At 36.3% G+C, this 22,406-nt stretch overlaps 2 protein-coding genes across 2 annotated transcripts in view; both read left to right on the forward strand.

The window, feature by feature from the left end:
- The first annotated feature begins 1,058 nt into the window (after positions 1 to 1,058).
- On the forward strand, positions 1,059 to 6,076 carry si:ch211-225b10.3 (endoplasmic reticulum-Golgi intermediate compartment protein 2). Its single transcript, XM_067370300.1, has 14 exons — positions 1,059 to 1,098; positions 3,447 to 3,585; positions 3,660 to 3,768; positions 3,885 to 3,931; positions 4,024 to 4,091; positions 4,165 to 4,205; positions 4,303 to 4,404; positions 4,648 to 4,743; positions 4,832 to 4,887; positions 5,128 to 5,229; positions 5,401 to 5,498; positions 5,582 to 5,744; positions 5,872 to 5,948; positions 6,062 to 6,076. The coding sequence occupies exons 2-14, from the start codon at positions 3,480 to 3,482 to the stop codon at positions 6,074 to 6,076; spliced, it is 1,080 nt and encodes a 359-aa protein (XP_067226401.1). The 5' UTR covers positions 1,059 to 1,098; positions 3,447 to 3,479.
- Positions 6,077 to 7,514: 1,438 nt separating this feature from the next.
- The window catches only part of ccdc186 (coiled-coil domain-containing protein 186), a 28,788-nt gene continuing 13,896 nt past the window's right edge, over positions 7,515 to 22,406 (forward strand). Inside the window, exons 1-12 of the mRNA XM_067369324.1 lie at positions 7,515 to 7,616; positions 9,730 to 10,580; positions 12,137 to 12,263; positions 14,775 to 14,903; positions 17,014 to 17,226; positions 17,339 to 17,458; positions 18,119 to 18,223; positions 18,528 to 18,626; positions 19,230 to 19,316; positions 19,406 to 19,548; positions 20,913 to 21,168; positions 21,727 to 21,916. Coding sequence (XP_067225425.1) covers positions 9,751 to 10,580; positions 12,137 to 12,263; positions 14,775 to 14,903; positions 17,014 to 17,226; positions 17,339 to 17,458; positions 18,119 to 18,223; positions 18,528 to 18,626; positions 19,230 to 19,316; positions 19,406 to 19,548; positions 20,913 to 21,168; positions 21,727 to 21,916 — 2,299 coding nt within the window. The 5' untranslated portion in view covers positions 7,515 to 7,616; positions 9,730 to 9,750. The remainder of the gene's footprint in view (positions 7,617 to 9,729; positions 10,581 to 12,136; positions 12,264 to 14,774; positions 14,904 to 17,013; positions 17,227 to 17,338; positions 17,459 to 18,118; positions 18,224 to 18,527; positions 18,627 to 19,229; positions 19,317 to 19,405; positions 19,549 to 20,912; positions 21,169 to 21,726; positions 21,917 to 22,406) is intronic.

The raw sequence follows: 22,406 nt of genomic DNA on the forward strand, positions 1-22,406 counted from the left end.
ACTTGAGCCAACTCGAATAGCGACACGCTATGGATGTTTTTAAAAAATACAAACCATTATTTTATTTCAGCATAAACATACATCGCTAGACAGGTAATGAACAATCTAGCAAAGTAACAATGTAACACAAAGTATTTATCATAATGTATCAAAAATATCAGCCCTGTTGTTGTTCATAAATACCAGTATGTTGTACAATGAGGACCTTGTCACGTCTCCGGAAATATAGTCATCAGTATCCCAATGTGTAGTGAGCCAGAGTCCTTTACTGTCCTTACCAGTGCCCGAATTTGTGAACACGATATACTGGTTCACAAGCTTGGGAGCTGTTTGAGTTGCACCCCAGTTATAGTGTGTGTGTATGTCTGTCAGTTTGTTTCCATAGTTCCTGATTAGTTTCACCTGTGTTTCGTTTAGCCTCCTTTGTTTGCCTTGTGTATTTAAGCCCTTAGTTTCCTTGGTTCTTTGTTCAGTCTTGCTTATGTTGGATGTGGTTTTGGGTTTTTTTTTTCCTTGTTCCTCTTCATACAACTGTTACACTTACATTTGTAAATACAATATTTAAAATATTTTTTTTTGTCATATGATATTTCTGTCTTGATACTAAGTGATATTAAATTACACCAAGGCATTTTTGTATAAATTCAATCAGTTTGTACAAGTATAAAAACACTTTTTCTTTCATCTACTTGAAAAGAAAAAACGTTCCTTATTTAAAGTAGATGTGTGAAGATCCTTCACACGTCTACTTTAAATAAGTAAACATGGACATTTCTTACAGCAATGTATTTATTTTCACTGAAACCTTATTGCGAACATGTCACTGAAGTTCTGGCCAAAGCATCTGCCATCATATGACAAAACCTATATCACTTTAAAAAGCAGAATTACATAAGTATGATAAGGATAAGGTATTTTAGTTCTGTCAGTCCACTTTTGTGCAGGAGGAAACCTGTGCTGGGTTTTTGTTTAGCCAGAAAAACCAGCTGTTCCACTATGTGGCAGTGGTGGTTGCAAAACAGCACATTTGAATGACAGTAAATGGATGGTCCCATTGGAAAGTGTTTAAAGCTTAGTTTTAAAGGTGTTCAGAAAGAGGTAAGACAGAGATTTAATCCACATTTGCGTCAGTCTTGTTGTGACTTGATTTCAGTTTGCTTTTTAGAGTTGATTGTGCAGAAATGAACTCAAATAGCAGTTATTTCAGTTGGGTGAACAGGAAGAATGATCTTCTTTAGCAGTTTGCTTGTGTGCAGTAGTTAAGTCAGAAAGTTGGCAAAGTATTTAACAACCTGCACAGGTATAACGTTGGAATCAAACACAGACATTGTTGCCTCAGCTGTTCTCGGTTAAGACACAACAGGAAATACACATTTAATTATTTTATTATGTTTTATGTATTTGTGTGTATAGATTTCAATTACAATATATCTTTAATAAAGGGTTTTTCTCATGCTTTGAGCCAGAAGTCTGTTCAATAGCACTGACATACACTTAACTCTTCAGCTGTATTCCTATTTATATTCTGAAGGTTTTTACAGATCAGTCTAATATACAGTGGGTACGGAAAGTATTCAGACCCCCTTACATTTTTCATTCTTTGTTATATTGCAGCCATTTGCTAAATTAATTTAAGTTCATTTTTTTCCTCATGAATGTACACACAGCACCCCATATTGACAGAAAAACACAGAATTGTTGACATTTTTGCAGATTTATTAAAAAAGAAAAACTGAAATATCACATGGTCCGAAGTATTCAGACCCTTTGCTGTGACACTCATATATTTAACTCAGGTGCTGTACATTTCTTCTGATCATCCCTGAGATGGTTCTACACCTTCATTTGAGTCCAGCTGTGTTTGATTATACTGATTGGACTTGATTAGGAAAGCCATACACCTGTCTATATAAGACCTTACAGCTCACAGTGCATGTCAGAGCAAATGAGAATCATGAGGTCAAAGGAACTGCCTGAAGAGCTCAGAGACAGAATTGTGGCACAGATCTGGCCAAGGTTACAAAAAACTTTCTGCTGCACTTAAGGTTCCTAAGAGCACAGTGGCCTCCATAATCCTTAAATGGAAGACGTTTGGGATGACCAGAACCCTTCCTAGAGCTGGCCAAACTGAGCTATCGGGGGAGAAGAGCCTTGGTGAGAGAGGTAAAGAAGAACCCAAAGATCACTGTGGCTGAGCTCCAGAGATGCAGTCGGGAGATGGGAGAAAGTTGTAGAAAGTCAACCATCACTGCAGCCCTCCACCAGTCGGGGCTTTATGGCAGAGTGGCCCGACGGAAGCCTCTCCTCAGTGCAAGACACATGAAAGCCCGCATCGAGTTTGCCAAGATGGTGAGAAATAAGATTCTCTGGTCTGATGAGACCAAGATAGAACTTTTTGGCCTTAATTCTAAGCAGTATGTGTGGAGAAAACCAGGCACTGCTCATCACCTGTCCAATACAGTCCCTACAGTGAAGCATGGTGGTGGCAGCATCATGCTGTGGGGGTGTTTTTCAGCTGCAGGAACAGGACGACTGGTTGCAATCGAGGGAAAGATGAATGCGGCCAAGTAAAGGGATATTCTGGACGAAAACCTTCTCCAGAGTGCTCAGGACCTCAGACTGGGCCGAAGGTTTACCTTCTAACAAGACAATGACCCTAAGCACACAGCTAAAATAACGAAGGAGTGGCTTCACAACAACTCTGTGACTGTTCTTGAATGGCCCAGCCAGAGCCCTGACTTAAACCCAATTGAGCATCTCTGGAGAGACCTAAAAATGGCTGTCCACCAACATTTACCATCCAACCTGACAGAACTGGAGAGGATCTGCAAGGAGGAATGGCAGAGGATCCCCAAATCCAGGTGTGAAAAACTTCCCCAAGACTCATGGCTGTATTAGATCAAAAGGGTGCTTCTACTAAATACTGAGCAAAGGGTCTGAATACTTAGGACCATGTGATATTTCAGTTTTTCTTTTTTAATAAATCTGCAAAAATGTCAACAATTCTGTTTTTCTGTCAATATGAGGTGCTGTGTGTACATTAATGAAGAAAATATGAACTTAAATGATTTTAGAAAATGGCTGCAATATAACATAGAGTGAAAAATTTAAGGGGGTCTGAATACTTTCCGTACCCACTCTATAACACGTTATCCCTAAAACATGGTGACATTTTTTTCTGGTTTATGGAGTGATAATGAAATATGCAAAAATCCGCTTCAATCTATAAAAACCTTGAACTCTGATGTCAACAAAATTAATTTTGAACCTGACTTTATCCAATGAGATTTATAGCATTTTAGAAAACTTGAATACAAAACAATTGTCTTAATGTACTGTGATAAATCACATTGGGAAGTATAAGATGACATATTAGTTAAACTCTTTACCCTCTTCGTGATATCAATTCTATACTCTGAAATAAAGTCATGTTTTTGCACATACAGGTCAAAGGTAAATCTACTGCCATCCACTAAACAATGAAGAGGCTGAACAGAAAAAAGACTATCGATATAGTGAAAGAACTAGACGCCTTTCCTAAAGTTCCAGAGAGTTATGTTGTAACATCAGCTTTTGGAGGCACAGGTGAATTTTGACATTTGCTGTTTGAATATTACAGTAGATGTTACCTGTTACTGACTTCTTGGTTCTCTCTCCAGTGTCACTGATTGTTTTCATCCTCATGGCACTTCTGACCATATCAGAGTTTCTTGTGTACCAGGACTCATGGATGAAATATGAATTTGAAGTAGACACAGATTTTACCAGGTGTGTATACAGTATTTGCCATGTTTACAGTTATATATTTATACAGATTTTTCAAATACATATTTGAATAAATTATAAGATCTGGACTGACTTTGTTTTGTTGTTGTTTTTTACAGTAAATTGAAGATAAAAATTGACATCACAGTTGCCATGAAATGTGAAAGTAAGTGCATCTGTTATGCACTGGAATTGTTTTTCAAAATGTTTTTATGCCCGGACTGTATTAATTTCTCTGAATCAACTTTTCTTGTCTAGGGGTGGGTGCAGATGTGTTGGATATTGCCGGCACTGTCATTGCATCAAAGGAACTTAAATATGATCCTGTAAGTAACTCCAAACCATCTACTGCATTTCAGATTTCATAACTGTTAACTGTTTTGTGATTTTGTTTTTCAGGTTAGCTTTGAGCCCTCTCCACAGCACAAAATGTGGTATCAGTATGTACAATGTTTGTCAGTTATCAGTTAAATGCACAGTTGTCCAGACAATATGTGTGTGCATTATAATTATTCATCTCTGATTATTGTATCTAAGGATATTAGAGAAGATTCAAAACAGACTGCAGGAAGAGCGTTCACTTCAAGATGTACTCTTTAAATCAGCGCTGAAAGGATACTTTTCTGACCCAGTTCCACGGTATATCTGTTTAATTAATTGCAAAAAAAAAAAAAAAAAAAAAATGTCGAGTCCAGTGCTGATGCAATAAAATGTATTAATATTTTAGGTAAACAACCTTGGAATTATTTAAATCCACAAAACAAAAAGACATTAAAACATAATTTTTATTAAGGATTTGAACAAACATGATGAAGCAAAAGATGTTCCCTTTACAAACAATTAACTAATCATGCACTGTTCCTGTTTTTTTACTTTGCACAGAAATGATTCTGCATCCGAATCCCAGGATGCATGTAGGATACATGGACACATCCATGTCAGTAAAGTGGCAGGGAACTTCCATATCACACTAGGCAAGTAAGTACTCTTTTAGCAAAAGAAATACAGCAGAAATTCCAGCTTTTATAAAGATTAGAATTTTTTTTTGTTGATTCTGTCCTCATAGACCAATTGATACTGTCAGAGGTCATGCCCATTTTGCTTCATTAATCAAAAAAGAAGGTACATTTTACTTACTCTAAACGTTTATCTCAACTTTGTCAACCTTTAAAGACAAAAATTGACAATTCATGTAATGCTTAAGATATCCACTAGATGGAAGTCTCACACTTTGCCATTTGTCTTTTCTAATAATTGTATAATTCTTATGTAAAGTAAATCCTGTTCTGTTCTTTTCTATTGCTAACATGTATAACTGCATTTAATCCTTATATGCAGAATTATCTCTATTTTTTCCCCCAGCTGTATATAACTTCTCACATCGAATAGACTATTTGTCTTTTGGAAACGATGTTCCTGGACACATCAATCCCCTTGATGGCACGGAAAAAATTACATTAGAGCGTAGGTCTTTTTGATATAATGTTTGTCCAATACAACCCACAGCACAATATACATACACAGTCTAGATATGATGTCTGCAAATACATGCAAATAAATTTAAATCTAGATGGAAATGATTAGAGAATGCAGTACAGTACCAGCAGTTTGAGTGTTCTTAATCTGTGTTTTCAGAAAACATGCTGTTTCAGTATTTTATCACAGTTGTTCCCACCAAGCTGCACACATCAGATGTTTCAGTGGACATGCACCAGTTTTCTGTTACAGAAAGGGTAGGTTATATGTGTGCCTGTGCATGTGTATCTATGCAAAAGTGTGTTGCATGCTGTTGATCATGTTGCCCCCTGTCATATAGGAGCGGGTTATAAGCCAAGAGAAAGGCAGCCATGGTGTATCTGGGATCTTTATTAAGTATAAACTGAGTCCATTAATGGTGAGGGTGAGTGAGGAGCATATGCCTCTCTCTGTGTTTCTAGTGAGATTGTGTGGCATCATTGGGGGAATCTTTTCGACTTCAGGTAACTTTCACACACTATATAGTATATCTAAATATAAATTGTAAATCAATTACAGTATATGTATGAGGCATGACAAATCATAGCCAAACATTCATCAACCCTTCTTCTGTTGTGCTTCTTGACACAGATCTGCTTCACAGATTGATTGGGTATTTTGTTGACATTATGTGCTGTCGTTTTAAACTTGGTGCAAATCGGTCCGAGGTGAGTCACTAATTTTAGAAATCACGCTGCATGACTTTCTCTTGAAAAAGTAAGACAAAGTACAACTAAAAATAGCATGCTGATCTGACTAATTTGGTTCTGTTTTTTTCAAGGTTCTCCGTGATTAGGACAGACTGGAACATTTACATGTACAGTATTCATTTGACAGAGGCCTTTATCCAAAGTGACAAATGAGAAGCATGAATCGGACCTGGATAGCATAAACCAACAAAGATTATTTTATATATATGCCTATTGCCAACTGCAAGTTCATATATTCCATTTCATAATTACATCATCCTTTAAATAAGTGCACAAAGACAAGTTAACATTTCCCATTGTTAATAATTTTTGTAATGATAGTCAGACAATTTAAAAATGCATGATTTTGTATAGTAAAGTGATAATTGAACAATGGATATTTTTATATAATGTTTTATATAATATTTTTTTCATAATGTCAGAAATAAATTGTCTTCCAAAGAAGAACCTTGTAGTTTCATGATTGCCTTGTTATGTCAAATGAAACTGTAGAACTGTTCTACTCTGTTAAATTTATGAAGGTGGCCATTGGCCAATATTCAGTAGGCTATATATATAATACATTTTAAAGACATCAAAATTAGATGTACACAAAATTGCTGAAATGCAAACTTATTTTATGCAATATGTTTTTAGAAGTTGTTTATTATTATGGCTGCAACTAGCGATTATATTGATAAAAATGAAAAACACACAAAGGCTGAGGAATAGTTTTTTTTTTCCCCCCAGAGATGTAGCATGTATCACACCTGTTTCCTATACATACACACACACATAGCTGTGGCAGACTGAAATTGAACAGTTACATACTGAAGCGTTGCTGCTAATGTACTCTTTAATGTGATATTTGGTTAAACTTGTTTGTATTATTTAATTCCACCATAGTTATTTATACTATGTGGAATCTATTTTTGTTTTTGTTTTTTTCTGAATCTGCTGGTCTCTGAGAGCTACTAAACAAATTTAATTAGATTTTTTATAGTGACAATAAAGTTTCTATTCTATTCTAAATGTCAAAAAAATAAATAAATAAAAAAATCCACATCCTGCCTAGACAATGTGCTGTTAACTTTCTACATGATAATACTTATTTTAGGCCTAATATTATAAAATGGCAATTATAGTTATATGTACTTTATAAATACCATAAAATTTAACAAACAGTTGGAACGCTACATCAACAACAAAAACAGTAAACCTAGAAGAGGGAAGAGCCTTTAAAAAGACTTCCGGTCTTTTCATTTAACTACCGTATGGTTTGTTATATTACATAGAACATATAGCCAGAACTCTATTTACATTTTTGATAGTACGTTTCTCACCAATGTAAGTATTTGAACACATCCTCGGGTCAAATAAATTTAAATGAAATTCATGTGGTCTTTCAGAAACTCTTCAGAAAAGTCATTTGGGCCGATTTTGCTCCCCCTGTCGGCGGTATTTGATCCTGCGTTCAAGCTAACTGCTTGCTGGCCATCTCGGAGTTCGTAATTCCTCGCTATCAGTGCGTTCAGGGGCCATATTGTTGATGTGTCACCTCGGGAGGAGATCACTCACACGGACTTGACACTCACTATTTATCACGGCAGCTGGTGTATGGCATTTTAAATGGATTTAACATAACCGGTAAGTCACATCTTTTAAACCAAAATATCCAGATCCCAACTACAAAAGCGAATGTTTATTTAATTAGCTTGAAAGCTAAGCCATTGGGTGAACTCAATGGCAGCTGGCTGATATACTATTTTTATATACTTATAATCTAGCAGATTAATATATACACTACTATCATAGCAAGCTAAATGACTTATTATAATCAGTTATAGCTGTTAAAACTCAGCCTGAGAATCGTATGAAGGACTAGATCACCACACACAATACACAATTACACAGGTCTGTTTTTGTATTTGTGGTGTTTAAATAATTAACCATTCAATAATTAGTTGCATTAACATCGTATCTCATTTAATTCGTGTGGACAAAACAGGTGTTTTCTCATTAACACGTAAAATGTGACATATATTTGGAAAGGTTAGCCGGTGTGCTAAAGCTAACTGCACCTGTGTGGAAACAGCAGTATATGTCACTCGCCTCAAAATGAATAATATAATGATCACTGCTTGTATTCACTATTATTCCTCTTTTAATGCTGTTTATAGATTATATAACTTTGGTGCGATAAAATGTGTCTGTTGTTGTGGGTTGAGCACTGTCCATCCTTCCCCTGTTGAATTACAGAAGAAATACACTAACATGATGCGTGAGACTGAAGATAAAAAAACAAAGATGATTCAAACACAGATAAGAAAGAGGAAAAAAGGAAGTTAACCTGGACAGGAAATTGCTTAACTATTCAATGCCAGCCAAAATCTGTTTTTCAACAGAAAATTCTGACAAAAAAAAAAAAAAGTGTGATAAAGTTTAGCATCCTTTTAACACCTTTTTAAAGTATTTCACAGTGTCTGTGAGTGAGAAATATTAAACGTTTCAGTTTGGTGCTAGTTGTCTGCTTGGAGAGAGGCATGAGAAGCTGGTGACCTTTTAAAGTTTTAGTTGAGTTATTGGTAGTCGCACATCTTGTCCTGCTACAGATAAGTCTTGTACCTCATAGAAGATTTGTGGTCTTTGCAAGAATACATTTTATTAAGGATAATAAAATAATGATTACATCACGATTGGACATTTTATGTAATATGTACTGCACTAAAAATACAATTTGGTCCACTGAGAAAAAATCTAAAAACAGAAATTGTGTATTATCCACTGACAAAGTATTTGTATATTTTTTGTGGTAATATATTTTGACATAAGTTACATTGGTTATGTTAAACAGTATTTTCAGTTCTTTACTGAATTTAAAAAAACATTGAAAGATAATTAATAAGGTTTCGACAGTCAAAAAAGGGGTCTATTGCATTTCTCAACTCTAGATTCGTTCCCAGAGTTAAACGGCCCTACAAAATAGGATGTTTTTGAGAGAAATGGCCAAGAACCTGCAATACAAGATTAAAAATAAACCTCATGTGGGCTCAAGGTGCTCAGGTTAAGGTCCAGTCCTCTCTCTCGCACCCTAGTTAACTCTCACAGTAAGCTCTCAAAATAGCCCTATATTGTTAGACTCATCCTGATAGTATTTGTAACACATTCTTGATTATCCGGCTGGATAAGCTTCTGCCCCAGTTTCGCTCATTCAGTATGAATCACACAAAATCAGTGTCTTTTTCCTCAATGTCAAGTATTTCCTTTTGTGCGCTCCAGTGTTATCTATAGGCATTTAGCTGGGGGCGCAGTAAGCCACTGAATCTTAATACAATGACGTATCAGGCAAGTTGGGCGTGAGAAAGGCGGGCCACCTTAGTTTCACAATACTGGCATCACAAAACTGCCTCCGGGTGGAAGGAGAGCCATGTCCTTATTTTGAAAGGATGAGCCACACCTCCTCAATCAAAGAAATGTGTGGGTTTTTTTGCACATACTTTGCTCTATTAATGGCAGTAGCATGACAGCAGGTGTAACGAGACTGTTCACACAAACATTGTACACAACATCCTGGTGATAGACGAAAATCTAATAATGTTAAAGAGCAATATAAATATGTGTCTGCTTTATTTGACCTGGTAATCCCTTGATAAAGATGTTTTATGGTGGCTTCTTATTGTTGATCATAAAAGTCAAGTTTTTAGTAGGCAGGTGCAATGTTTTGAGTTTCACATGCATGTGAGTCACTTGTGTTTTCCAGTGCCAGTAGCTGAAGGAGATCATGGAGCCGTTGGATTGTCAGAGTGAACTGACCCCTGTCTCCCAAAGTTCAGAGGTCAACATGGTTCCGGAAGGGTCAACCGATGTCCTCAGAAATGAGGGTGAACCTGTTTTAAAAGAACAGGATGAAGACACTGAGCTGGACAGTCTTGAGCTGGATGCTACTCTTTCAGGTCGTGTGGACAGAGAAGATCACACAGAGGTTCAGCAAGAGGAAGGACCCGGAGAGCAAGCACAGGGTGATGGGAACACTAGCTGTGACAGTGGAACAGCCTCAATTGATGATGCCAGAACTCCACCAGCTGTCCATGACAGTATTGTAGAATCACTTCCCGCTGTTCTTGATGGAGAACTCGGATGTTCTGACTTTGAGGAACCAGCGGGGGTGGTTCCGGAATCAGAAGGTGGGACTCAGAATGAGGTAGAGGAATCTTCTCCATCTGTTCTGAATGGGACAGATGATTTTTCATCCACAGAGTTTGATGCATTCAATGGGCCGACAGAACTTAACAGAACTCCTTTGACTCCTACGCCAGCTGCTGAGGGTGAGGAACTGCCAGATGTTGTTTCAGTACCCCAAAACTCACAATCTAACTCCAACATGAACCCATATGACACGGACTGCAGCAGGAAGCTGTTGTGTGAGATCCAGCGCTCTCTGTCTCAGGAGTCTCTGCTGGATGAGCTGGAGGATGAGCTGTTGAACAGTCAGTCAGAGGGCGTCCGGAAGGGAAGTCCTCTCAATGGGCTTCAGAAGGACCAGAGCTCCATGGCTTTATTTGAGAAGTGTGTACAGTACAAGTACTCTCAACAGGAGAAAGCCATCAAGAGGTAGGATGTTGATTAATAGCTATGTCAATCAGCTCACTGGAGGTTGTAGTCCACTGCTGGTGTTAAGATTTATAGCAGCAGGAGATGGTAAATCATTAGTTTAATTTGCCATTCTTACCTGCATGAAAATTACACTTCACGTTCATTATTTTTCATTGCCAGTGTGTGGCAATAAAATGTACCCATTTCCCTCCAAAAGCAGAGTTTATGAATTATCAGGATTATATAGATTTTTATCAAATAGATTATAATAATATTTTTATTTAAGACACTTGCAGCAGTTGTATTTTATATAATAAATATATGTAATAGATTATATAGATTTATGATGTAGATGATTATTATTATTATATTTTATTTATTTTTTTTAACTGATGTCCTGTGGATCTTCATGCACAAGTTATTATACCTAGTTATTAAATAACATATTTTTTTTATTAAATTTACAACTGTATTGCCTACAGAATTCATTATTTTTTCTCTTTGTAACATATTTTAATTATGTTTTTAATAATAATAATAATGTATTTATTATAAAATGTTTTGGATTTTTTTGGACTTTAACTAGGCATATTTTTATGAATAACCAGCCTGTAATTATACTGAATTATAAAAGACAGATGTTGATTCAGTACATGTACTTGTGGGAATAGTGAATGATTTGTTAGGATGATTCAAAGCAGTAATTATTTAGTCTTTGAGTCTTTTTGACTGATTCATTGAAAGTGGCTATAATTAATTCTTTATAAATTAAACTACATGACCTGGTTTCACAGACAAAGCTTAAATTTAGCCCGGATTAGGCCTTAGTTCAATGAGGACATTTAAGTAGCTTTCATAAATGTGCCTTAAAAAAAAATGTACTGGTGTGCATCTTGAGAAACAATGACACTGACATATTTTAAGATATGTCAGTGCAAGTTGCTTTCTGCTTTGACAGTTTAAGCATGCATTTTAGTCTGGGACTGGGCTTAAGCCTTGTCTGTGAAACCGGGCATATATGTTTTTGCATCCAGCCAGTGAAGACCACGCAATAGAATTGTCTTTGTTTTGTTTCACGGGTCATTGACTGTTTAACTCTTGATGTTTAAGTCACACTGCAAGCTCACAACTATGATTTCTTTTGTTGTGGTGCTATTGATTATTTTATTCTGTGGTCAACCTGAGCCTTTCTGCTGTGAAACCCCCTCCTGTTCTGCCTTTATTAATTTTTGCAAGGGCATCTGGCTGTCTCTCATATTGGAACCTGTCCACAGCTTTGCTTTACCCGACCTGCTGTTAATATTGTCTGATCGGTGATGCTCATGGACACCTGTTCCCTCTCACACGGTCTTTTCTATGTTATGACATATATTGGTGCCTGATACTTTATCATAAACAATTAATTGTTGTTCTTGATGTGGTTTAGATCACCATTTTAGCACAAATACGCTTCTCACTGACAACAAGCAAATCACAGAGAGACACCACAGAAGCAGCATTATTTCACAGTACAGCAGCTCCAATGTATTATAATTTGCTAACACTGATAGTGACAGCTGGTAACTGTTTTTCAGGTTACTTGATGAGAATAAGAAACATCAGGAGCTGATTCTGGGCATCTGCTCTGAGAAAGACAACATGAGGGATGAGCTGAAGAAGAGGATGGAGACGGAGAAACAGCATCTTTGCACCATTAAGAAGGTAATGGCAACCATATATATTGTGTGTGTGTGTGTGTGTGTGTGTGTGTGTGTGTGTGTGTGTGTGTGTGTGTGCTTTTGTTTATATTACATTGTGGGGACCAAATGTCCCCATGATGTAATATAAACCTGAGTTCACCTACATCGTGGGGACCAGCCAGCGGTCCCCACAATGTAAATGGGTTTATAAATCATATAGAATGAGTTTTTGTGAAAAAGTAAAAGTTTGCACAGTTTCCTGTGAGGGTTAGGTTTAGGGGTAGGGGCAGGGTAGGGGGATAGAATGTACAGTTTGTTCAGTGTAAAATGCATTGAAGTCTATGGAAAGTCCCCACAATTCACAAAAACAAACATGTGTGTGTGTGTGTGTGTGTGTGTGTGTCTTTATTTATTTATTTTTAAATAATCTTGGATTATTGGAACACAAGGAAGTGTTTGAGAACCAATTCAACTTGAAATTTGCTTGTATTTTCCAAAAGCTTCATATATATATATATATATATATATATATATATATATATTATATAATATATATATATATATATAATATATATATATATATAATATAATACTATTCAAAAGTTTGGAATTTGTAAGATTTTTTTAATGTTTTTACAAAAAGTCTTTTATGATCACCAAGACAAATATACAGTATAACACTAATATGTGGAACATACTTGCAACTTAAACTAAGTGTTTTCTATTTAACTGTTTTAAAATGTAATTTATTCAAGTGATGCCAAGCTGAATTTTCGGAATCATTACTCCAGTCTTCAATGTCACATGATCCTTCAGAACTCATTCTAATATGCTGATTTGGTGCTCAAGAAATGTTGAAAACAGTTGTGATGCTTAATATTTTTTGTGGAAACTGTGATACTTTTTTTCCCAGGATTCTTTGATGGATACGAAGTTCAAAAGAACAGCTTTTATTTGAAATAACAATCTTTTGTAATGTTACAAATGTCTTTACTGTCTCTTTAGATCAATTTAATGCATCCTTGCTGAATGAATGAATTGATTTCTTTAAAAAAAAAAAAAACTTTACTGACCTCAAACTGTGAATCAGTGTATTCAGATTTTAGGTATGCTCAGCTCAATGGCATTATTTGTTATTTAAATCCCACTCTAAGATCTGGATGGACAACCATGATTGTCCCTTGTGCACTGATCAGAGAAAACTTGTTTGCTGAAGAGCTTTCATCTGATACTGGAAAAGCGAGTTTGTTTGAGAGTGACTCCAGACTAAGAGAGTCTGTAGTTCAGTTCAATCTGAAAGAGCCCCCTGTCACAGAGGGTAATAACACAAATCAAACAGAGTGGCCTGGAGGGGGCAGGTCGAGAAGCTGTAATTAAGTGTTGAAGAAATGACGTGAAACTGTTGTGCGTGTTTTGTTGTCATGGTTTCTCCACATAGTCAGAAAATGCTCTGACAGCACACAGACAGTCGCTTCCTCTGAATGAAACCTTGCCTGTCTCTTTACTTTTCATTCAATAGCGGCACCGTGAAGACAACTTAACACTTGGTTCCTACATGTGGTTGTCAGAAAGAGAGCCTGAATGGAGCCTTTGTCACTTATTTCAATATTAATTTGAATCTGTTTTCATAAGCAGTCCAGAAAAATGAAGATTCTGTGTTATGTAGGTACACTGGAGGTCAAAAGTTTGAAAAAATTATGATTTTTTTTTAATGTCCAGGCTATTTTTTAATCAAAAATACGGTAAAAACAGTAATATTGTGAAATACTATGTTTTAAAATAACTGTTTTCTATTTTCATTATAAAATGTTATTTATTACTGTGATGGCTCAATTTTTCTCTTATTGTTTATAGTGGTTATTATTATCAGTTTTTGCTGCTTAATATTTTTTGTGAAAACTTTGTTTTTTTTTTCAGGATTCTTTAATAAATAGCATTAAAAGAACAGCATTTATTTGAAATATAAATCTTTTGTAACATTCTAAATGTCTTTACTGTCACTTGAATCAATTTTATGCATCCTTGTTGAATAGAAGTATTAATTTCTTTTTTTTTTTTTTTAAATATTACTTACACCAAACTTTTAAACAGTAGTGTATCATGGTTTCCAAAAAAAATATTGCATCATAGATAATACTAAGAAATGTCACATCAGCATTTCTGAAGGATCATGTGACACTGAAGACTGGAGTATTGGGTGCTGAAAATTCAGCATGGCCATCACAGGAATATAATAGTAAATAATATTCAAATAGAAAACGGTTCTTTTAAATTTCACAATATTACTGTTTTTGTTGTTTTTTTCCATAAAGTAAGCACAACCTTGGTGAGCATGGTGAGACTTTAAAAAAAAACTAATTATTTCAGACTTTTGACTGCCAGCTTACAGTATATTTAGACATATTGCACTCACTGGCCATGTAAAGTGATCCGTCTACTGTCTGTCAGAGCTGTTCTGTTATTGTCATGATGATTATGTTTATGGTTACTGCGGTTGTGACCTTTTAACTGATCATCTCTCTTGTTTTACCAGTTTGAAAGCCGGGTGGAGGAACTTATGAAGGAACTAAAAGACTCCAGAGACAAACTGGTTCACCAGGATCAGGCTGCTAAGAATGCCATCCAGCAGATGCAGAGGGAGATTGCCTATCGGCTTGAACAGGTGAGAGGTCATCGCCATGGAGTCAGTCCAAACAAAGCCCTTCCTGCTAAGTTATTTCTAAATGGTTTTCATTCTGTGCTCATTGTGTCTCAGCATCTTTAAAATAAAATCACGTCAGTTTTGCAGTGACATCTTGTTTGCACAAACTAAAAGTGGGTCATTGTGCGTTTTCCATCAACAGGATGTCAGGTGCTGGGTTTCCATTTGTATTTGTCCTCATCCTTTTTAATCCCACATAACAGAGGCTAAATATGAAGTCCAGCATTCAGATATTGAGGACTAATGTCATAAAAAATTTGCGCACCATGTGGATAGAGAGTTGTGTTTGGTTTGGCAGGACTTGTTCAAACAGCTCCTCACTTTCATGTAAACTCCTCAGTCAAGTGTGAGGGTTTCTCTTTTGCTCTTTCACTGCCTTTGGACACATTAACTATGATAACTTATAGAAGTTATCATAGATAGTGGTCGACCGATATTGATTTTTTTTTTTTTTTTTGATGGCCGATGCTGATGCCAATATCTTAGGGCCTGTTTACACCTGGTCACTTCATGTGTTTTTACTGATCAGATACCTATCTGATTTGTTCAAACAGTTCCATTTACACTTGGCCACATCCGATCTTTAATTCCCGAGCTATATGCAAATTTATGTTCGCATCAACGAAAGCAACAGATATGTGCTGCATTTTATTTATCAGGGCTCCAGACTAACATTTGAGAACAGTGGCCACTAAGTTATACAGAAGGTGGCGCCAGCACCTGATTTGGTTGGTTATTAAATGGACCACTGACCTGACCGACAGCTTCAGTGATTATAAAAGGAGCTTTCTGTGTAATTCAGTCACAATTGAAAATAAGTTTTTGTTTTTCATGAGACTTTGTGACTTTTCCATATATTAGGGAGTCCTCCTCTGCTGCCATCAAGTGGTAATTTTATGTCTCTTTTTTTTTTAAGTGCTGGTTTGCCTAAAAGTGTTCGTTTTTCTTCATCTTTAAACTTTTAGTTTTACAAATCATCACATTAAAAATTACGTTAACACTTTACAATAAGGTTCATTAGTTAACATTAGTTAACTACATTAGTTAACATGAACTAATAATGAACTGCACTTATAATGATTATTAATCTTTGTTAATGTTAATTTCAACATTTACTAATACATTATTAAAATCTTGTTAACATTAGTTAATGCACTGTGAACTAACATGAACAAACAATGAACAACTGTATTTTCATTAAATAACGTTAACAAAGATTAGTAAATACAGTAACAAATATATTGCTCATGGTTAGTTCATGTTAGCTAATACATTAACTAATGTTTACCTAATGAACCTTATTGTAAAGTTTTCCCAAAATAACATTAAAACGGATACTATTTAGAGCTTTGACGTGCAGGAAAAAGTGCTTGAATTTCAGTCAAAATTAGCATAAACCCTGAAATGAATAATGTAAAAGCATTTGAGTATTTCTGCCACAATGCAATGGTTTCAGTAAGCATTAAATCCATTGTGATTTGTGGACTGGAGAGCCTTATGATTGTGTTCATTCATGGCACAATGTTTCTTCTGGTTTCCTCGTCAAGGCTGTTTGATCTGATATCTGTGGTTTAAAGTAGATAATTCTGCGCTGAATTTAAATGCTTCCCACTAGATCTTGGAGCGATTTTATTAATTCTGTGGTGAATTCAAAAGCTATAACGGGGTCTCGTGCTTGAGATCGGTGCGTGAGTAAACCTGTTCTGAGCTTGTGCTGCACTGTTCATTATTGCTGCGAGCTGCACACCTCATTTTACTTTTGTTTTGTTTGAAAAATGAAAAATTTTGATGGCAACTTTTTGATTCTGCTAAACAGAGAATGAAGACAGAGAATTCGAGATGTGGCATCAGTTTCAGTGTGTTCAAAATAAAAGTCCTATTTGCTGTCAAAATAAAAGCATCTGACACATTGGCCAAACAGAAAAACTTATCGGCTGATGCCTATAATTAAGAATGCCAAATATCGGTCAACCACTAATTTGTGTGGCTAACTGGACTGTTACGGTTTCAGATCTCACATGATCCATAAACAGTGTATGTTCATGTGTTTACATATGTTTTCTCATCCCAGGCCAATAAGAAATGTGATGAGGCACGTCAGGAGAAGGAGACAATGGTGATGAAGTACGTTCGAGGTGAAAAGGAAGCGCTTGACCTGCGGAGGGAGAAGGAACAGCTGGAGAAGAAGTTACGGGAGGCCACAGCAGAAGTAGACAAACAAGCTCGGAGGGGAAATTCACTGGCCCAGGATAAAGGACGCCTGCAGCAGCTCTATGATGCCAAGGTTATACATTAAAAAATAGTTTACTTTGATGCTTGATGCAGTGTGTGAATCTACAGTATGCACTGCTTCTGTATGTTCTCAGTAGTGTTTGTCTTTGATTACGCTTCTGTAGGAGAACGAGGTGACGCGACTTTCCCGTGAACTGGAGAAAGTCAAAGAAGAAATCAATTCTCATGTCATCAAAGTAAAGTGGGCTCAGAACAAACTGAAGAGTGAAACGGACGCTCACAAGGTAAACCAGAGAACATTGTAAATAGACTTAAAGTTGACTGAAAGTTAAAGATTGCTAAAAGTTATTCCAACAATATAATTGTCATCGCTGTCGTTGTTACAGCTGTGAAATAACAATAATGACAGAGAGTAATTATATTGTTGGAATGACTTAAAGAGCATTTTTTTTTAGATGATGAATAATGAAAAACATTGACAGCCAATCAGAAATCACCTGATTCCAAGAGCTCGAGCATTTAAAAGGGCAGAAGACATTTAAAAAGTGCTTAAAATAAACAAAACATTATCATTTGTTAGTATGGACACTAATATAGTTATCATTATAGTTATATAGTAACCTTTCTTGTTGTGAATGGGCCTTTAGATGTACACTCACTCTTTTATGATAGGGCACATTATTATAGAAGCTATGACAAAGCCAAAGGCCAAACTCCAATGTTGAGATAGAGGAAATTCCAACACATTAGTGGCACAACAGCAGTTTTCTCCCCAATTATTTCACATAAGATTATTTTTAAAAGATCCTATATATTTTTTGTAAAGTCACAATAGTTTGCAATATTTCATTTTCATTTAAATTACTGAAATCGATTTGAATAGTTTTCGTTTTAGTTAACAATAACAACACTGATTTCACTTTGAGATGTCTCTTTTATAACAGGAAACAAAAGACAAATTAAGAGAAACGACTGCCAAGCTGACTCAAGCAAAAGAAGAGACGGAACAGATTCGCAAAAACTGCCAAGACATGATCCGCACATACCAGGTACTGTTTACTTATGACTTGAAATCAGTACTGCCCACTAGAGGGCACAATATACCAACATTTGCCCGTAGAATGCAAAACCCATTGTAAAAAAAATGAGTTGAATGCAAAACCTGTTATCTATAATGAGTTGGAGATGTGCATTTCAAGTTGTGCACTCTGCTATAGTTTATTAAAAAAATGGTTGCTTCAGTTCTCCGCTCAACACGATTTGTTGGCTTATCTTCATTTAGGGGGATATAGGCTAATTTGCAGTTTCTGTGGCTTGTTATAAACTTCAAACCTCCCTCTTTGTCTCCTGCAGGAATCTGAGGAGATTAAGTCAAATGAATTGGATGCAAAGCTGCGAGAGACCAAAGGAGAGCTGGAGAAGCAAAAACAAGAGCAGACAGACCAGCTAGAGGTGCAGTTTCACTTCATTTACACTCCAATTCCCTTTAGTATAAGTCATTTTAAGAGCATACACATAATACAATTAAGAAAAATCCCTATATCCACAAAGTTTGAATGATATCTGTACAGTCTTGCCTTTGCCTACTAGGAACTGTATATTTACCACAAGCCTAAATGATATCAATTTCTCACATCATATTTGAGTGTGTGTTTCTCTAGGGCACAGAGGCCTCATTATAGTCCGTTTTACAGCTTTTGGGGCGAGTGTTTGTTCATGTTACACCTCATACATCTTTAGTTTGCCGTTCTGCCACTGCTCCTCTGAGATATGCCGCTTGGTCCGTATGGCACTTTGCCACCTGCTTTTAAATGTATTTATGAGTAAATGAGTCTCCATTCACCAGGCGTCATTAGTACCCGAGGCTGACAATGAGAGTGTGTACTCCCTTATCAATGAGTCGCTCCTGTGCACGAAATAGTGCTCTTAGCATTTGCATTCGCATTAGCATTATTAACATAGCGTTGCCTAGCGGGCGTCCTCTGCTGATTGTGATTACAATGATGAATAATGTTTGAAAGAGTTGTTTTCATGGTCATTTTGTTTGATTGGCAGATGCACAAGGCTAAGATTAAGGAGTTGGAGGATCTGAAGAGGACTTTTAAAGAAGGCATGGATGAACTGACCACCCTGCGGACTAAGGTGGAAACTCATTTCTAAAGATAACTCTATGAAATGACTCTGTGTAAAAGTACATTATTCTGAAGTTTGGCACTCTCTCTGGCCCTCAGGTTAAGTGTCTGGAGGATGAACGGCCTCGCTGGGAAGACGAACTCTGCAAATACAGAGAGATCATTAACAGACAGAAGGCTGAGATCCAGAACCAGAGGGAAAAACTCACAGCCATCACTAGACTAGAGGAGCAGCACCAGAGGTATGAACACACTTGTCTACAGGAACCCACCACTGACTATATCTAATATTCATTCAACTACAAGCTCATTGAGCCTAAACTTTGTCTACACTGCGCCCAATTCTGATTTGCTTTTCAGATCTGAAATTAAGACTAACTCTCATTTTTAGGTCATGAAATCAGATCCATTTGTCTCGACTAATGTTGTCACAATGCCAGTTATGCTTTACAATTCCTGATGCCAATTTCAGTGCAAGGCAAACATAATTTGCTATTGAAATGATCCTTTTAACTATTTTACAAAATGTATTTAACAAATTGAACTGTATATCATGAACTAACAATGAACAATTTTACAGTATTTATTATTATAGGTTATTGTTAAGTTATAAATATATTATACTATATTAATATACTATACTAAATATATTATTGTTCATTGTTAATAATTCATGTTTGTTCATATAAATAAAGACATGATTATATAATAAATAGGAAAATAACTAATTTATAAATAATATAATTAATTACTTGCAAGTTGAAATAAGATTAATAAATGTTGTAAATAATTTTTTAAAAGGTTAACTGCTTTAATTTATGATACAAAATAAATAATGAAAAATTAAAATAATGATAAAATTGAACATATATGACATTAAATTGATTATACAAGTGTTGTTATGGTTAACTAAAACTATTAAAAATAATGTTTGTTAATTAAAATATAGCTGAAATTACATGAAAATGCAGAAATGACAAATGTTGCCTTGGGAAGTAATTGAAGTAAAATAATTTTAAGTTGAAGATGTTTAAGGTCTATTATAATCCAGACAACACAACAGACTTTATTCGTATTTGCATGTTTGAATATCATTTGCATCTGACTCTGAGATCCTTAGACTGTTAATTTTGCCGTGCTTCAGTAAAGTGTCCCGACCTTGAGTGATCTCCCAGCAGTTGGTGGACCCTGCTGATGCAGGAACTGCAGAGGGATGTGAATCCACAGTAGCGTGATCACACGGGCCCCTGCAGCACTGACAGAATAATTCATACCTCTGTGGCCGCCTCACAGGGGCTGCTCTGATTTCACTTCTGGTAGGCACATAAACGTGTCAGTCAGCTCTATTAGCTCATTCTTATTTTGAGGGTATTTTAAAACTCTCTATTGCAGATGAGTTATTTGTATTCCCAAGAATGGTAGACCTTGTCTTTAGCGCATTAATTTAGACCCTTCAGTCGGACACTTTTATAGTCTATGCAGTCATTTAGTCTGTTGGGAATGCTGATACACCTTGGATGAAACCAGACAAGGGTGGAAATATCTTAAATAGCACAGGCTGTACACGTGTTGGTCCTCGTGTCTAACGTGTGCGTGTCTTTCTCAGGGATGATCAGGAAATTGCATCCTTGCGGGAGGAGGTGGAGAATCTGAACTCTCAGATCACTGACCTGCAGAGGGACATTGAAGGCAGCAGGACGAGAGAAGCGGAGCTACTGGGCTTCACTGAGAAACTGTCCAGTAAAAATGCTCAGCTCCAATCTGAGAACAACAGCTTACAGGCCCAGCTGGACAGACTGAACAACAGCTCCAGAGAGCTGCACAGCAAACTAGAGGAGACAGAGAGATCCCTCTCTGAAATGGTAAGACATTTGCATGTATAGTGTTGGGGAGATTTCTTAGAAACCATACCATGCCAAGTAACAACCTACCCTCAAAGTACACTGCCTTGCTGTTTGGATTTAAATAGGCAAATGAGAGTCTGATTGGATCATTATTGCAGTGATTATGTTTCTAGCATGTCATATGTTTGGAAACAATTCTTCTAACCCTAATTGATGGAGTGTGTAGCTTTTCATTTCTTAAACAACCTTGTAGATGACATGGCCATATTCCAGGATGACAATGTCAAGATTCAATAAGGCTCAAATTGTGAAAGAATGGTTGGGAGGGAGCATGAAGAATCATTTTCACGCATGAATTGGCACCTCTGAGTCCAGACCTTACATTCACTGAAAGTCTTTGGGGTGTGCTGGAGTAGACTTTACAGAGTGCTTGACCCTTGCAATGTCAATATAAGATCTTGACCAAAAAATTATGCACCTCTTTATGGAAATAAGAACAACTCCTTATAAGATACTCGCACACAAATCGTTTAATAATTTAGATTGAGGCATTATTCAGTTTGTGTATGTTTTCAGACGGACAGGTTGAAGAGAGAGGAGCAACAGAGACAGGAGGAAGTTTTGGCGTTGCAGACGGAGAGAACGTCGCTGCTGGCGGAGACATCACAACTAAAGACACGAGTGGAGGAATTACGAGACGAACTGGTTACTCAGAAGAGAAAACAGGCGGCCAATATCAAAGACCTCACCAAGCAGCTCATACAGGGTTAGCATCTCAAATAATTCCTGTCTTTTTTTTTTTAATTAATTTTCATTTATTTTCTGGTATTGATTTATTTTTGGAGTTCAGAAATAGTGAGAAATGCAACAAGACCTCAAATGCAGACTCAAAAGCTTTTACAAAACAAGCTTTTCATAGTCCGTTCATAGTTTTCAGTGACATAACTGGCACAGAGACTTGGAGGGCAAAATGTCCATAGGCTGCACAGCACATATTTCAATCACAAAAAAAATCACTATAGTGCTTAAAGTGCCTTAATGTACTAAAATGGTGATATTAAAAGATCAAATTCGTTATACACCTTATTGATGTTAGACACTATATACAGGCAAGCAGATGAGCCCAGAATATAACCGCAGCACGCTAATTGGTTGTTTACTTTATAATAGTTTTCTATTGGATAACATTTAATGGGAAATTTGTGCATTGCATTTATATTCTGGGTTGCATGTACATAGTATGCATCATCAATAAG

Source organism: Chanodichthys erythropterus, chromosome 19 (genome assembly GCF_024489055.1).
Source record: "Chanodichthys erythropterus isolate Z2021 chromosome 19, ASM2448905v1, whole genome shotgun sequence".
In the NCBI taxonomy this organism is placed as follows: Eukaryota; Metazoa; Chordata; class Actinopteri; order Cypriniformes; family Xenocyprididae; genus Chanodichthys; species Chanodichthys erythropterus.